Source organism: Apium graveolens, chromosome 1 (assembly GCF_009905375.1).
Source record: "Apium graveolens cultivar Ventura chromosome 1, ASM990537v1, whole genome shotgun sequence".
Lineage (NCBI taxonomy): Eukaryota > Viridiplantae > Streptophyta > Magnoliopsida > Apiales > Apiaceae > Apium > Apium graveolens.
The window spans coordinates 197,703,057-197,719,906 of NC_133647.1; the positions used below are offsets into that span (position 1 = coordinate 197,703,057).

General features: G+C 39.2%; 2 protein-coding genes across 2 annotated transcripts; both read left to right on the plus strand.

Annotated features, from left to right (window-relative positions):
• The first annotated feature begins 8,114 nt into the window (after positions 1-8,114).
• On the plus strand, positions 8,115-8,903 carry LOC141715167 (uncharacterized). The gene has a single exon (XM_074518647.1). The coding sequence runs from the start codon at positions 8,115-8,117 to the stop codon at positions 8,901-8,903; it is 789 nt and encodes a 262-aa protein (XP_074374748.1).
• A 2,984-nt stretch (positions 8,904-11,887) lies between these two features.
• On the plus strand, positions 11,888-13,522 carry LOC141715179 (uncharacterized). The gene is made up of 3 exons (XM_074518659.1): positions 11,888-12,769; positions 13,060-13,254; positions 13,304-13,522. The coding sequence occupies exons 1-3, from the start codon at positions 11,888-11,890 to the stop codon at positions 13,520-13,522; spliced, it is 1,296 nt and encodes a 431-aa protein (XP_074374760.1).
• Positions 13,523-16,850: the final 3,328 nt, after the last annotated feature.

Below are 16,850 nucleotides of genomic sequence, written 5' to 3' on the forward strand. Positions count from 1 at the left end.
TCAATACGACGACGTATTTCACCGTTTGTACTTTGTATTGTTCTCTCCTTTTGGTCCTGTATATGTTTTCATAATTTAAAATCTTAAAATATCACTTCAAAATATTTTAGAAAAGAAATATACAATTTTACTAATAATAACAAAGAAAATTTACTAAACAATGGTAAATTAAACGTTATATTAATATCGGTTAAAATTTATTATATATATAATAGAGTAAATAAGGGGTTAGGTGAGAAAATTTATTCCAAATTACTAATTTACCCCTCAATAATAAATACAAATAATTGTCAAATTTAATACCATATATTAATTACACTTAGGTCATTATTACTCCTTATTAATAAATATAAATAATTGTCATATTTAATAACATATATTAATTACACCTAACTCATTAGTATTAATAATTTTATATATGGTACCATTTATAATTGAATATTAACAACTTATAATTAGATATCTAAAATTTAATAATATTTGTATGTATATATACTAAATTCTTATTTTTTTTGAAGACTTTATATAAAATAAAATTTATTTTCTATAAACAAATTTAATATGTTAGCTAATCTGAAAATGACAATGTTATTGTATTAAGTATTAAACCCAAGAAATATAATAGATATTCTCTTCGTATATGAATAAAATAGTGGGTTATGAAGGGATTTATAATAAAGTGAGATTTTTATTACATGGCCAAATCGAATATAAACTAAGATGGTTTGAAGATTTTGAATATATATAATAAAATATTAAAATATCAAGTTCATTACGATTACATTAATATTTTATAATAGCAAGGTGAATTATTTTTCTTAAATTAACCAATTTAAAGTTTTTTCAAAGATATAAGTAAAAGAGTTATAAGATTACTGCAATGTTAAAAGAATCGACAATTTCGCCGATAAATTGCTAGAAGGCAACCAAACAATATTATAGAGCAAAATCGGAGCATACAATATTTTTGCCATTTTCGATCAAAATCGGCAATTTTCCGGTCAAAATTTGACGAATCAAACGCACGATTTGAGGCTATGAAGAGAAGAAAAGGAAGAAGAAATATACTCAACATCGAGTTGGTGAATAATGACGATTTTAAATGAAGAAATCAAACGGTTGCCGAATAGAAACTGAAAAGATAAGGGAAGAAGAAGAGAAATGTGTAAAGATGATTAAGACTCTTATTATTTTAATAAATAATGCACACAAAATAATGTTATAACTTAGTATGAATGTACAAATACAATTTTACACATCTCAAATATAATTATTTTACTTATATATTTTAAAAAGAATATAAAAATATGTTCGACATTATTTCGATTTAGCATTTCGATGAATTCTCGATTTTTTACGGTAGTTCAACTGATGTAGTCCATTTTTCAATTTCCATAACCATTGATTACTGACCTATCTATTAATATATATTTATCATAAAAAATGATGTATATTGAAAAATGTATTTATATTATCAATTGTACACTAGTATATTTAATATGTCGGCTTTCATATCCAATCATTACATTTTCTAATATGGAAAGTAAGAATTAACTCATATACATTGCATTTTGTATCACTAATTGTACCATATAAACAAATATAATAACTCTTTAATTAACTTCACAATATTTCATTCATTGTAATTATTTACATGAGATATGTGTGCTGTCATTTGTATAATATTTTGATTGTATATTTCGATTTAATTGCCGCATATTCAATTCATTTTAAGAAAAAACACGTTAAGTACGATATCGATCTCAATTCCATAAAGAGAGATATTTAGTTAATCGTACCATCATGAAACAACATGAATATATCGTCGATAAATACAATCAAAATAACATCAATTCACGCATTAGAGAACATGCCCGTGCATTGCACGGGCTATAGAGCTAGTTGATATTGAAATCAAACCACTTAGGAAAAAGTCCAATGCATAAGTCTGATGACCTGATTTGGCGTGCTGGTTTACGCTGTGCTCCAAAGTTTGAAAATGAAGAGAAAATAAGAGAAAAGAAAAGATAATTTTAAAATTTTCCTTCTTAGGTGTGCTCCCGAGTTTTTTGGCGAGAGAAGAGAAGTGATTAGGAGAGAAATTTCCTATAATTTTCCCTCAAAATTTTCTTCCCAAAAATGGGAAGATTTGGAAAGATCCTCTCACATTATTTTTTTTTTCATAATCACTTTCTCTCCTTTTTACAAAAACTCGGGAGCACACGATTGATTTATTTTCTTCTACTATTTCTCTTCTCTTCTCCTCTCATCCCTTCTCTTCTCTTCTCTCCTAAAAAATCTCTGGAGCACACTGGTAGTGACTCTACTGCAATGAATACAGTATACAGACTATCCATTATTCTCGTACATTTTCTTCAACGGTTTTTTACCCTCTAACTACACTCGTTGTCACAAAAAGAAAGAAAGGATAAAAAGACGTCAACTAGCATATCAACAAACAAACATATTGTACAGAAATATTTGAAGAGGAATTCATCTGAATCATAGGCTTAATTAGTAGAATTTAACCAACATTGATCAGTAATTAGAAAATTTTTAATGATTCATATGCAAGATTTGCCAAAATCTCATTGTAAAGCTATTTTCAGTATCAAAAGAGCAAATTAAGCCGGTAAAACGGTGACAAGTGCAAAAAAAAAAAGAAATGTGTTTCAAGACATAATTATTTAATTCTTCCAATGCCACAAAAATAAATTGAAATACATCATGAAAACCGGAAATACATTTAACAGTTCAGTACAATGACTAACATTTTCAAACTTTGATTTTTCTACTTGTACTTCTTTTCCAATCATACAACATCCTAATCAATAGAATTACAAGGGATAAAAAGAAAGTAGAACATATAATGCAAACGATCAAAGCGAGGCCTGGTGAATGAGAAAGCACAACATATATACCTGCTATAAAGGTCAAAATCATCGCAACAACAGAAACGATGTTGAGTATTATTGATGCAAAATCGAATTTTGAAATTTGGCATGGATCATCATACAACGATGAAATGAAATAGATAAACAAGAAAGTTATGGATAACGCAAGAGCTAATGCATCAGTTACCATAAATACTTCGAAACCTTTTTTCTTTGAAAGAAGTACTAGCCCTTCCTCCGGTTATCCACTTTGATGATCTCCAGCCGACATGGTAAATACTACGGTAAAAATTACTGTTGTGATGAGTCCAGTAACTATTATCTGTATAGTGGTTCTTTCCCTATATGGTTTAACCTTTTCTTTCATTTGGTCATGCTCTTCTTCCATCATTCTATTCATGTCTATCCCGAATTCTATGTCTTTTAACAACCTTATACTTTGGGGCACTGAGCTCTCGACAGTAATCAGTCTCGCTTCGCTCCAATATCTAGGCACCAAAACTGCTTCTGCTGAGTAGCTTGGATGTCCTCAAGTAATATTTTAATTTTTAACTACAAACCAAGGACGATGAAACAATTAGATCAAAATTTTGAAATATCTTATACATAGATTATAATATTAAAAAAAGACCTTATTACTTTTATAAAAGATATTAAACTAAAGTTTTTAGAATTTTTTTTAGTACAGTAATACAATGTACCCTTTTTTGGATTTAGTGTCTGTACTCTGTAGTAAGTATTCTCTGAACCCATTTAAATTAGAATCCGCCTGAAGGTTTCAATTTTGATAACTTGACCTGAAACGTTATTCACAACTTAAGTTGACTCAGTTCAAGTACGTACCTAATCGTTTGTTACTTCATCCTGGAAATATAACATATCTGATGGCGTCCAGTTTTGTTTGTTTTTTTCCATTATATCAACTAAATTGTGTTTGATGAGCTCCGGGAAGAAGCAACCATGAGAAATAAGTAGATGGAGAGGTGTATTACCCTTGTAATCCTTGGCATTTAGAATCCGGTCAGTCCAACCTTCTGGACAATTGGCTAGAATGCTCCGTATCATAAATTTGTCGCTTTGAACCGCCGCTATGTGTAGTATGTTTTGACCCTTATTATCCGTATCTCCGCATATAGCTGGCAATAATTTCAGGAAAATGCTAGATATCCCAAAATTTTCCCCCAATTTTTTTTCCAAATTTGATGTGTCATTTGAATAGTTGATAATATTCCTAATAATAATATGGGACCCGTGTGCATTTATATGCGTCCACGAACCAAAATCAATCACGTGTCAACCACGTCATTTGGTAAAATTTTTGGAGAAAATATTCGGGGCACCTAGCACTCCTCGTAATTTTATCAATAGTATAACTGTAGAAGTAAATTTCTTTTGGGCTGCCAGAATAAGGGGCGATTCTACATCCCCTTTATACCAGTGATTGTGATAAATATCTTTTTGGGCACTTATGTTGACGCCAATTATTTGATTACATTTGTGAAACGCCGCATAGTGAATTGCTGTCCACTTTCTATCAGTTTCTAACCAGCCAGACGTTTGTCATATGCTAAGAGATCATAAACAAGTTCCGGAACACGGTGAAAAAAAGCTATGTCAAGTCGTGTAAATTAGTCATTTTTAAATTGCATAGATTATTTATATTTTTAGCAAACTGACAGGTTTAACCAAACTTATCAACCAGAGTAAAGAACATTTAATCGCAGAATTACTCAACATATAAATACCATATCGCACCAAAACATTTTGATTCCATCAATTCTCTTAAAGTGTCAAAAGTGTAATTGGTGGTGTGAGCAAATACAGAACAGAGTAGTCAAGTCTTTTTTCTTCTTTTTTTGTAAACCAGATAGTATGAATTAAAATGAAAGTGGAGACTAGGATTTAGACTGGTACATTATAAAAATGGAAGCTACAAATATGTTATGATAAAATTGTGTACCGTTTTCGCCCCTTCAATAGCTTCAATTAAAAGGGCATGACAGGCGTGGCTAGTTATTCCAGCTGCATGATGTAGTGGTTTGGGGCCAAAACACTAAACTATCTCAAGTTTGGGAAAAGAAAAAGGCAGAAAAAAAAACAAAAGCATTAACGATACTTGATCTAGTGTTAATGAAAAAAAATAAAAAAACAACAAAACACTAGACAAGTCACGTTTTGCTGAAACACTAAACGACATAAAAATAACATTTTGGGTCATTATTTTTAAAAGTGATAATTTAGACCATTTTTCACCCCTAGAGATGAAGAAGGGAAAATACGTCTGGCTGTGTTGATGAGGATATCGACCACTTCAGTGTATCCACCATCAGCTGCAAGGTGAAGTGGAGTTCATTGTTGATCATCCAGCTTGACTATAAGGTTTTTGTTAGAAAACTCTGTCAGGATGAATTTCACTCGTTCTGTATTTCCTTCACTGCATGCAATGTCAAGTATAGTTTTACCATATTCGATCCGACGATCATCTATCTTTGCCAATTGCTTTATGGCATGAGTATCTCCGGCAATGGCTTTAGCAAACAAAGTTTCTATGGCAGCAAACAAAGTATCTACATCAATGATAATAAATATTATGCACACTAAATCAATCGACTTAAGATGGGGCACTTATTCAACATACCTTATCTTTATACAAAGTAAAATCACCGGTAGCTGCTAGTCTGGAAAACAGTCATTGTCTTAAATTAATAAACTCTCTCTCTCTCTCTCTCTCTCTCTCTCTCTCTCTCTCTCGCTCTCTCCCTCGCTCTCTCCCTCACTCTCTCCCTCTCTCCCTCTCTCCCCCTCCCTCTCTCCCTCTCTCACTCGCTCCCTCCCTCCCTCCCTCCCTCTCCTAATAGAGAACAAGCAGATTATTTGAACAACAGTTTAAGCATATTAGCGGAAGTGTTATTGTTACTCGAACTTATATTGTTTAAACTTGACATTATATCAACTAGTTAGGGGGAGTGCTAAAATGCCGGTGCATAATTTTGATGACCTGATTTAGTGGCTCGTTTAGTGCTTCACAACTCTGTTGCAAATTACAATAAATACATAGACTTTACAATATTCTCGTATATTTCTTTAATAATTGTATACCCTCTAAATGAGCTCGTTATCTCGGAAAGACGTTAATTAACATAACAGCAAACGAAAAATATTGTATAAAAGTGGATATTTGAAGAGAAATTCATCAGACTCGTAAGCTTATTTAGTAGAATTTAACAAACATTGATTAGTAATTGGAAAATTATATTATTTATAATTCATAAATAATTTATGCAATTTAAAGTGACTAATTTACACAACTCTGCATAACTTTTTTTTTTGCCATGTTCCAGAACTTGTTTATGGTCTCTTGGAATATGACAAACATCTTGCAGCTAGACCAGCTCCATAACTTAAACATCTTGTATATAGCGGGAGATGGACAATACTTCATGCTATGCCCGCTTTCGGTCATGGGCCCTAAACAGGTCCCCATGGGTGTATTGAATAGTTGGACTCCCATATGTGGGCTAGAATCATGGATTAACATGATTTGGGCCAGCATATGCGGGCTGGGCTCATGACATGCGAGCTGGGCTCACACTTGCCATCTGGTGTCTACGTGCGAGATGGGCTCAGGTGACAGTACTCAAGCTGAGCTCGGTTGTCCACACGCGGGCTGGGCCCATGAGCCCATATCTTATGAAATCAAAGGTAATATTGTATTTATTGATTGAAAAGGAAGGCGGTGCGGGCCGAGGATGCCAGGCCGACCCGTATTAGAGGACTTTGTGTTCGACATGGAAAGTAATTCATAGATGATTGAGTTGCTCGTAGATTTCGGGGCCGACACGGGTTGTTCCTACAATCATGGAAAGGATTGCGGAGATGCCGCGAGATTGTAGGAAGCGTGTGGAGCCGGTTGAGATTTACGTGACTAATTGGCTGAAGGCCTGACTCTATCATGGGTTTGGGCTGCATGGGCTGAAGAGTCCTAACCCTAGCCTATGTAACTTGTTCCCTAAGAACTACGTGAGGCTTGATCCCTATAAATAGGGTACGTAGGCACTTGTATGAGACATGAGTCGACACTTGATAGAGAATAACAAACCCTATTCTTTCTTGAGGAGTCAACATACAAGCTCAGCCACCACCATACCTAACCTTCCTCCGCCCCCAAACACCGTCCTTGATCCTTGTTCCGCCCATCAACCTCCACAACACTGTTATATGAAATTCTCCCTATAACAATTGGCGCTAGAAGGAGGGGGTTTCATCTTAGGGAGGAGAGATGACCAAAGAAGGCAAACAAGCGGCGACACCAGGAAGCGGGGGCAAGAAGAAGGACCAGAACGAGATCGAGCATACGCCCCCAGAGAATCAGGCACCACCTCCCCCAATCGCAACCGTGGATGGGCAGGTGGTTATGACGTATCTCGAAGGGCTAGCCGATCAGATGAATCAGATCAATGCCCAGATGTCAAGGGTAGAGAGAATCTCGGTCCAGAACGCCAAGCGTAAGGCGCGCCGCCTCAAGGTCTCTCAGCGTAGTCGGAAGGGCAAAGGTCCTCGGAAAAGGTTGATCCATGATTTTGATGACGCGGAGACTGAGACTAAGCAAAGGAAAGAGACATTGCGTGGAGAAAAAGACATACCCCAAGGTCATGATGAGCGGGGCAGCCAGATCTCTAAGGGATCGGGGTAGACGCCAGCTTCGTCTGAGGCAAGGTCGACAAGCGTGCTAGATCGGGTGGGTAAAAAGCTAAGTGAGCATGACCTCAGGCTTAAATTAGAGAATTGCAAGAAGGAGAGAGAAGAAAAAGAGCCCGTGGATCAGAGAGGCTCGAAAAGAGAGCGGGCAGCGACCCTTCCGGAAAGACGTCAGCACACCTCACCCAGGAGGGAGGAGCGACGTAGGCGTAGAGACAATCGCGAAGAGGAATCGCAAGTGCGAGCCGGAGGAGGGGGATGTCGCGAGCGACCTCAGGGCTCGCAATATTCGAGTAACACGGGAGGTGAGAGAGAAGGAGAAGTTGTTAGAGTAAGGGACCTGAGGAGGATCTTAGATGAGATGGAGCAAGAGAAGAGAGGGCCCCCGACCTCAGCTGCCCCCTCTTCATTTACCGCTGCTATCTGATCATCCCCCTACCTCGGGTATTTAGGCACAACCCCGATCTTCTATTCAACGATGAAGCCGACCCGACGGAATACCTTATACAATTTAACACTGAGATGGAAGTCTATCAGGTGCCGGAGATGACCCGCTGCAGACTCTTCGCGGCATCACTCAGAGGTAGTGCCCAACAATGGTTCTCCAAGTTGGGACCGGCTAACATAAGGACATGGCGGCAATTGGAGGACTTGTTCGTCAGACAATTTCAGTCCACCCTCTACTACTCACCTCATGTGGCCACGTTAGCCAACATTAAGCAAAGGGAGGGGGAGCCCCTGGAAGAATACTTTCGTCGGTTCAACGCCGAAGTCCCCAAGGTGAGGGGAGCCAGTGAGGAGACTATCAAGAATTTCTTGATTGCAGGGTTGAAAGAAAGGTCAAAATTCTGGAAGAGCCTCCAAGCGAGTGAGTCGAGAACCTTGGACGAGTTCTATGAGCAAGTTGAACCCTTTAAGAGGGTAGAGAAGTCGATGAGAGAGCTAAAAATCAGTGAGAATTATCGAGATAAAATAGACCGGTCTTCAAGCCCTGATGAGAGGAAAAAGACGTATCTGCGTAGCTCAAGCCCCAAAAAGTCTGCCCGAGGTAAAGAGACAAACAAAGATTCGGGGAGACCTTATACAAGCAAATGGCAGACACACACCCCTATGGTAGCCTCTATTGACCACATATATGCTACCTATGCTGGGAAGAGGGTATTCAGAAAGGCAACCCCTCTCACAGACTATAACAAGAGGGATACTTCGAAGTATTGCGCATACCACGAAGCCACGGGACATGATACAGCTGATTGCAGACAATTGAAGGATGAAATCGAGACGCTGATAAGGCAAGGGAAGCTGACATAATGGGTCATTGAGGAGGTTCGAAGGCACAGGACTGATTATCATACCGTCCCTCCTCCACCCCCAGAAGATAAAGAGAGGGTATCTCGGGCCGGAAGCATTCATATTATTCTAGGCGGGTCTCATATTGGTGGAGACATCCCGAAGGCGATGAACAAGTATGCCCGGGAAGTAAATGATAAGCCCCTCACCAACGTCAATCATCTGAGCCAGAGGCCACCGGAGCTCTTTAAAAGGGAGTTGATGACATCGTATTTAGGGAGAACGATGCCAAATGGGTGCATTACCCTCATACAGATGCCCTGGTCATAAAAATGAAGATTGTGACGGTGAATGTTCACCGGGCAATGGTGGATACCGGGAGCTTAGCTGACGTTTTAACTTATGATGCCTACAAGAAGCTAGGATTGCTGGACAAAGAGTTAACCTCAATAGGGGGACACCTGTACGGGTTCTGTGACTATTCACTCCAATGAGGATTATCTTGTTAGATGTTGACTTAGTAGTCTTTAACAAACTATGTATCCCATATTTGAATTAGTTGTTTATGTGGAAATCTATAATACACGTAAACTCTGATTTTGATCTTAGTCAAATTTACTTTATGTATTGTTAGGGCAAAAACACGCGCTAATATTCACGCAAGTATACGCGTTCGCAAGTAATATAGAATACTTTCTAGTTCGTTCCCTCAGAGACTCAGACTAAATTATTGTCTAATTAAACTCACTCACCAATGTATGATTACTTCTCAATGTTAAGATAATAACACTTAAAATTGTTAATCAAATATTAACTATAATTAACTACTTAATTAACCACTTAACTAACACTTCAAATTATCAATAATAAAATACTCATGAGATCACAACTTCATTATTACTTCCTTCTATAGCCATTGTTATTACCTTTAGCATGTGACAGTGATGATATTAATCGAATATGTGGCCACTCAGATCGCTATATTTACAGTAGTAGATCAGCCTTGTGCCTACAATATTATAGTGGGTAGACCCCTTATGAAGGCAATGAGGATGGTGACCTCAATCCACCACATGACGGTAAAATTTCCAACCCCAACGGGGGTCGGCTTCTTGAAGAGCTGTCAATATGAATCAAGGGTCTGTTACAACCAGGCGCTCAGGGCGGCCGAGTCAGGAAATGCCTCAAGGGAGATAATTGAACCGGGTGAGTGCGATGTCCCCATGGAAGAGGCAGATGGCAGGAAGAGAGTACGTCCTGAGGGACACGAGACTTGTAATCTGATTTCAATCGGGGAGTTGCCCGAGAACTATTTCGAGCACGTGGGGATTCAGATGGAACCCCGCCCAGGGGCCTTGCTGATGGAAGCCTCTCAGCCCATCATGTTGATACAAGAAGGGATTGTGGAGGAGGCGAGTGATGAAGAAGAGAGCCCGAAACAAATAGCTGCAAAACTCAGGAAAGGGAAATGGACACGCGAAGAGATGACGACAACTATGGATCTTCCCAATGGAATCACTCATACTGTCACTATGACATCTGAACGCTTGATAAATCCGGCCCGAGCTCGAGGATACAGAGGGTTTGACAATCAAGGCAGTGGGAGAATCTAGTGAGGCTCGAGCAGATTTAGACCCGAGAATGCCTCCAATGATTGAGAGAGCAGGGGCTGTAGAGGACACAATCCCGATATTGGTAGACCCAAATGATCCCTCCAAGGTACTCAGAATAGGCTCTAACTTAAGTCCTGACTTGAGGGAGGATCTAGCTCGCTTCTTGAGGCGAAATTTGGATGTCTTTGCATGGTCACATTCTGATATGATAGGGATTGACCCGAATGTCATGTGCCACCGGCTCAACTTGGACCCGAAAAAGAAGGGGGTCAGACAGAAGAGGCGGCCGATTAGTGGAGAGAGGGCGGAGACTCTCAGAGACGAGGAGGATAGACTAATGGAGGCAGGGCTTGTAAGGGAAGCCTTCTACCCCATGTGGCTTGCCAATCCCGTGCTTGTCAAGAAGCCCAATGGAAAATGGAGGACGTGTGTGGACTTCACCGACCTGAACAAAGCTTGCCCGAATGATAGTTTTCCTCTACCCCGAATCGACCAGCTAGCTGATTACACGGATGGGCACGCATTGCTTAGCTTTATGGATGCTTATTCGGGATATAACCAAATCCCCATGTATGGGCCAGATCAGGAGCACACTTCCTTTATTACTGATCGGGGCCTCTACTGTTACATCGGGATGCCCTTCGGGCTCCTTAACGTTGGGGTAACGTATCAAAGGTTGGTGAACAAGATGTTCAAACACCAGTTGGGAAAAACCATGGAGGCGTACGTAGATGATATGCTTGTGAAATCAAAAAAAGCAAAGGATCATGTCCGCCATCTATCAGAAATGTTCCAGATCCTAAGGGAGTACATGGTGAAGCTCAACCCACAGAAGTGTGTGTTCGGAGTCGAGTCAGGGAAATTTTTGGGGTTTATTGTCAACCACAGGGGCATTGAGGCCAACCCCGCCAAGATACGAGCCCTACTCGAGATGAGATCCCCCCGACGGGTGAAGCACGTCCAAAGCTTAACGGGGTGAGTGGCCACCTTAAACCGCTTCATCTCAAAGTCCTCCGACAAATGCCAGGAGTTCTTCAATGCAATTAAAGGAGTGGGGAGGAATTTTGAGTGGACAGAAAAGTATGAAGAAGACTTCCAGAACATAAAGAAACATCCCAGCAGCCCTCTAATGTTGTCCAACCCAAAGGAGGGAGAGACTTTGGTCCTATACTTGCCCGTCTCTGACTTTGCAGTAAGTGCGGTATTGGTCCGAGAGGAGGATTGTATCCAGCTCCTGGTATATTATGTGAGTAAAAGGTTGGCTGACGCGGAGACTCGGTACACGAGCCTTCAGAAATTAGCATATGCTCTGATCCTGGCCTCCGAAAGCTCATGCCCTATTTTCAGGCGCATAAAATAGAAGTGCGAATTTCCTACCCTCTTAGGCAAGTAATGTATAAATCAGAGTCTTCTGGTCGAATGCTGAAGTGGACGGTTGAGCTCGGCCAATTCGAGGTGGATTATAAGCCAAGGACCGCAATCAAAGGCCAAGCCCTGGCCGATTTTGTGCTAGAATTTCCTCCACATCAAGAAGTGGAGCCGGGAGCCCTTGTTGTCATACCTAGCACAGAAGAAGTTGAACTGGAGAGCCAAAATAGTGCCCCATGGTGGAGCCTATTTGTGGATGGAGTCTCTAATGGGGATGGTGCAGGAGCTGGAATTGAGTTAATCAGCCCGGAGACGCACAAGATCAGACGCGCGACCCATCTGGCCTTTCACGCAACCAACAATGACGCTGAGTATGAGGCCCTGATCAACGGTCTCAAGCTAGCTTTGGAAATGAAGGTGGAGAATTTGAATGTGTTTAGTGACTCCATGATTGTGGTATATCAGGTAAATGGAGGGTATCAAGCTAAGGGGCTGAGAACAGAGCTTTACCTGAAGTGTGCGCAGAGGATAATCACGAGGTTCAATGAGGTGAGGCTAGAACTAATCCCGCATGGGCAGAATGAAGGCGCGGACGAGGTAGCTAAGCTCGGCTCACGCCATGAGGCCATTCTGCTAGGGGCCGTGCCCCTTAACATACAGAGGCAGCCTAGTGTGCCCGAGCACGAGGTGGGTAGCCTCAGTGATGACCTCGGCCCTACATGGATGACACCTATCTTAGCATACATAAAGGAAGGTTCACTTCCAGATGAAAAGAATGAGACAAGGAGGATAAGATACAAAGCAACCCGCTATGTGATATATGATGGGATCCTATACAGAAGAGGGTTCAGTGTGCCTCTCCTCAAGTGCATAGATGGGGATGAATGCAATTATATCCTAAGGGAAGTACACAAGGGCATTTGTGGCAATCACTCGGGGGGTAGCTCTCTAGCTCAGAAAATCCTCCGTCAAGGCTACTACTGGCCAACGTTGAAAAAAGACGCCTTCGAATTCTCCCGAGCTTGTGATAAGTGTCAGCGATATGCCAATTATTACAACATCCCCGTGGCCTCTCTCACATCCCTCATGAGCCTTGGCCCTTCTCTATGTGGGGAATTGATCTGATTGGGGAACTCCCGAAGGCTAGGGGAGGTGTCAAGTATGCGGTTATTGCGGTAGACTACTTCACTAAGTAGGAAGAGGCCGAGCCTCTAGCCACTATCACGGCAAAAAAGCTCAGGGAGTTTGTACACAGGGCTATTGTGTGCCGCTATGGCATCCTTTACAAGTTGATATTTGAAAATGGGAAACAATTTGATAGCAAGGAAATGCGAGAATTTTGTGAGCAGCTGGGGATTCAGAAGAGCTTTAGCGCAGTTTGCCACCCCAGAGTAACGGTCGACGGAGGCTGTTAATAAAATCATTAAGCATACCTTGAAGGCAAAACTAGAAGAGAAAAAAGGGACATGGCCAGAAGGACTCGCCCAGGTCCTATGGTCTTACAACACGACACCCCGAACTATAACTGGAGAGACCCCATTTTCTCTGGTGTATGGGTGTGAAGCTATGGTGCCCGTTGAAGTGGGGGCAGGATCTTTCCGGAGGGACAACTATGACTCAGAGACAAATGAGTTCAATCATCACCTCTATTTGGATTAAGCGAGCTGGGCTCGTGATATGCGAGTTGGGCTCACACTTGTCATCTGATGTCTACGTGCGAGATGGGCTCAGGTGACAGTACTCAAGCTGAGCTCGGTTGCCCACACGCGGGCTGGGCCCATGAGCCCACATATTATGAAATCAAAGGTAATATTGTATTTATTTATTGAAAAGGAAGGCGGTGCGGGCCGAGGCCGCTAGGCCGTCCCGTATTAGAGGACTTTGTGTTTGACATGGAAAGTAATTCATAGATGATTGAGTTGCTCGTAGATTTCGGGGCCGACACGGGTTGTTCCTACAATCACGGGAAGGATTGCGGAGATGTCGCGAGATTGTAGGAAGCGTGTGGAGCCGGTTGAGATTTACATGACTAATTGGCTGAAGGCCTGACTCTATCATGTGCTTGGGCTGCACGGGCTGAAGAGTCCTAACCCTAGCCTATGTGACTTGTTCCCCAAGAACTACGTGAGGCTTGATCCCTATAAATAGGGTACGTAGGCACTTGTATGAGACATGAGTCGATACTTGATAGAGAATAACAAACCCTATTCTTTTTTGAGGAGTCAACATACAAGCTCAACCACCACCATACCTAACCTTCCTCCGCCCCCAAACACCGTCCTTGATCCTTGTTCCGCCCATCAACCTCCACAAACTGTTATACGAAATTCTCCCTATAACACTTAACTATGCCGTGTTTTGCAAATTTGATCAAATAATTGAGGCTATCCTAAATGCCCAAAGAGATGCTGGTTACAAACTCACTGATGACAATTTCAGACTATCCCCCATTTTTCTAGCAGTCCAGGAAGGTCCTAAATCTACAGCAGTATTATTGATGAATTTATTGCCAGCTACATCAAGTGTATACACTGGTATTAGGGATCAAAACATGCTACACATAGCACTGTAATAAAGCAAAAAAGATATGATACAGACCATTCTACAACATTGTCCAAAAAATCTTATAGACAAGATTGTAAATGGCCAGGATAAAGACGGTAATACGCCTCTCCATCTACTTATTGCTAAGGGTTACTTTGTCCCTGAGCTCATCAAACACAATTCAGTTGATATGATGGCAAGAAACAAACAAGGCTTGACACCATCAGATATGTTATATTCTCTTGAGGTCAGGGACGATCACGTACGTACTTAACCTAATTTTCTTTAAACTAGGTGTTTTACATGATTTCTGTATACTATATATATCAATTTCATAAATGCCAAATCAGAATTGTGTTTACGTATTGCAATATAATTATAGTATTTACTTGTTTCACTTTTTACATTTTTCAAATTGTGTTTTGTTCATTAGGCTAAAGTGCTGATCACTAAAACAGAAAACCAGAACTGAATCAACCTTTGTGAACAATGATTTGGTTCTTGTAAACAAAATTGATACCTTCAGATAATTCTAAATTAAACGGGTTCAGAAAAATATTTATTACAAACACTCTATCAAAAAAGGGATAGAATGTATTTCAAAAGTGACAAGGCTTTTTTTAATATCTGAATCTACTTATAAGATATTTCAAAAGTTTGATCTAATTATTTCATCATCCTTGTTTGTAGGCAAAAATTAAATATTTACTTGACCAAGCCTCAGCTACTCGGCAGTTCTGGCACACAAATATTAGAGGGAAATGGAGTAATCATGAAAATCCAGGGCACAAAACTAAACGGTTGTTAAAAGACCTCAAATTCGAAGAACACATAACTAATATTGTGGAAGAAGAGCTTAAACTATGGAAAGAAAAGACTAAACCATACAGGAAAAGAACCACTACACAGATAATAGTTACCGCACTCATCATAACAGTAACTTTTACGGTAGGATTTACCATGCCGGGTGGTTACCATGAAAGTGGAGATCCCGAGGAAGGGCTAGTACTTCTTTCAAAGAAAAAAGCTTTTGAAGTATTTATGATATCTGATGCATTAGCTCTTGCACTGTCAATAACATCCCTGTTTCTCTACTTCATCTCATCGCTGTATGATGATCCCCGTCAAGTTTCCAAATTCGATGTTGTGTCAACATGACTCAACATCGTTTCTGTTATTGCGATGATTTTGACCTTTATAACCATTCACCAGGTCTTGCTCTGATCGTTTGCATTATGTGTTCCACTTTCTTTTTATCCCTTATTGTTTTATTGATTAAGATGATGTGTGGTTGTAAAAGAAGAAAAATTAAAGTTTGAGAAGGTTAGTCACTATACCAGTCTGTTATATGTATTTCGAAATTGAGTTAATTGCAGTTTACAACCCCTACCTTTCATTGAATAACAAAATTATATACTTACTTTCAAAAATACAGTTTGCAACACCTAACTTTAGACATCAAATACAATATGCATCCCTTTAACCATTTTGTTAAAAATATTTATATTGTGAAGGGTAAAATTGAAATTCAGCAAAATATTTAAATAATAATTTTAATTTTTTTAAATTAAACTAAAATTTAGAATTTCAAATTATAAAAATAATATTAATGTCAATTATTTTATTACTCAATATAATTTTTAAAATTTTAAAATATAGATATATTTAGAAACTTTATGATTATATATATAAATATATATTTTGCTTAATAAATATATTTTAAGTATTTAGCATTATGTTTAATTTAGAGTATTACTAATAAAAAAATCAGCTATAATTTTTTTCATGTAAAAAATGCATTAAAATAAATATTTTAATTAATTTAAAATTTTATTTATTAATATTAACATCTCAATTTCAATTTTATAACTGTAAGGGATGCATGTTGTAGTTGATATTGAAAGTTAAGGGTTGCAAACTGTATTTTACAAAGTATGTATACTGTTTTGATTTTAAATGAAAGGTGGGGGTTACAAAGTGCAATTAACTCTTCGAAATTTCATGATGTGCTGTTAAATCAATTTTCTTTACATTGCAAGGATTATATGAATGTAAAATTTATGTCTTGAAATAGATAGGGCAGAAAACCATCCTGGTCGTAAGTATGTTTATCACAATCTGCAACTTAACCAACATTAATTAGTAGTAATTAAAAAATTTGATGAGGCAACTGCAGAATTTGAACTCTCATATTTATTGATCCACAAATCAAAACAGCAAAATCAGTAAGGCAAAGAGAAAAAGATCCTCGGGAGTGGGGCGTTGGGATGATCGATATGACAATCATTCTTACTTAAAGATAATTACGGAACAGTTCATGTAGTTGATGCAGAACATAAATTAGTTGCAACAGATCTGTGAAGGAGCACACTAGATGAGACATACATATTGGCACTTCTCCTGACTGGTTTTGATCCATCACCAACCTAACCGTTTAACCAAT

What these genes read in the sequence shown, in the direction of transcription:
- LOC141715167 (XM_074518647.1), top strand. Translation starts at nt 8,115, where the DNA reads ATGGAAGTCTATCAGGTGCCGGAGATGACCCGCTGCAGACTCTTCGCG.
- LOC141715179 (XM_074518659.1), top strand. Translation starts at nt 11,888, where the DNA reads ATGTATAAATCAGAGTCTTCTGGTCGAATGCTGAAGTGGACGGTTGAG. An exon ending in GCAATTATATCCTAAGGGAA is followed by an intron (nt 12,770 to 13,059) that starts GTACACAAGGGC and finishes TTCACTAAGTAG; the next exon opens with GAAGAGGCCGAGCCTCTAGC. An exon ending in GCGCAGTTTGCCACCCCAGA is followed by an intron (nt 13,255 to 13,303) that starts GTAACGGTCGAC and finishes CATACCTTGAAG; the next exon opens with GCAAAACTAGAAGAGAAAAA.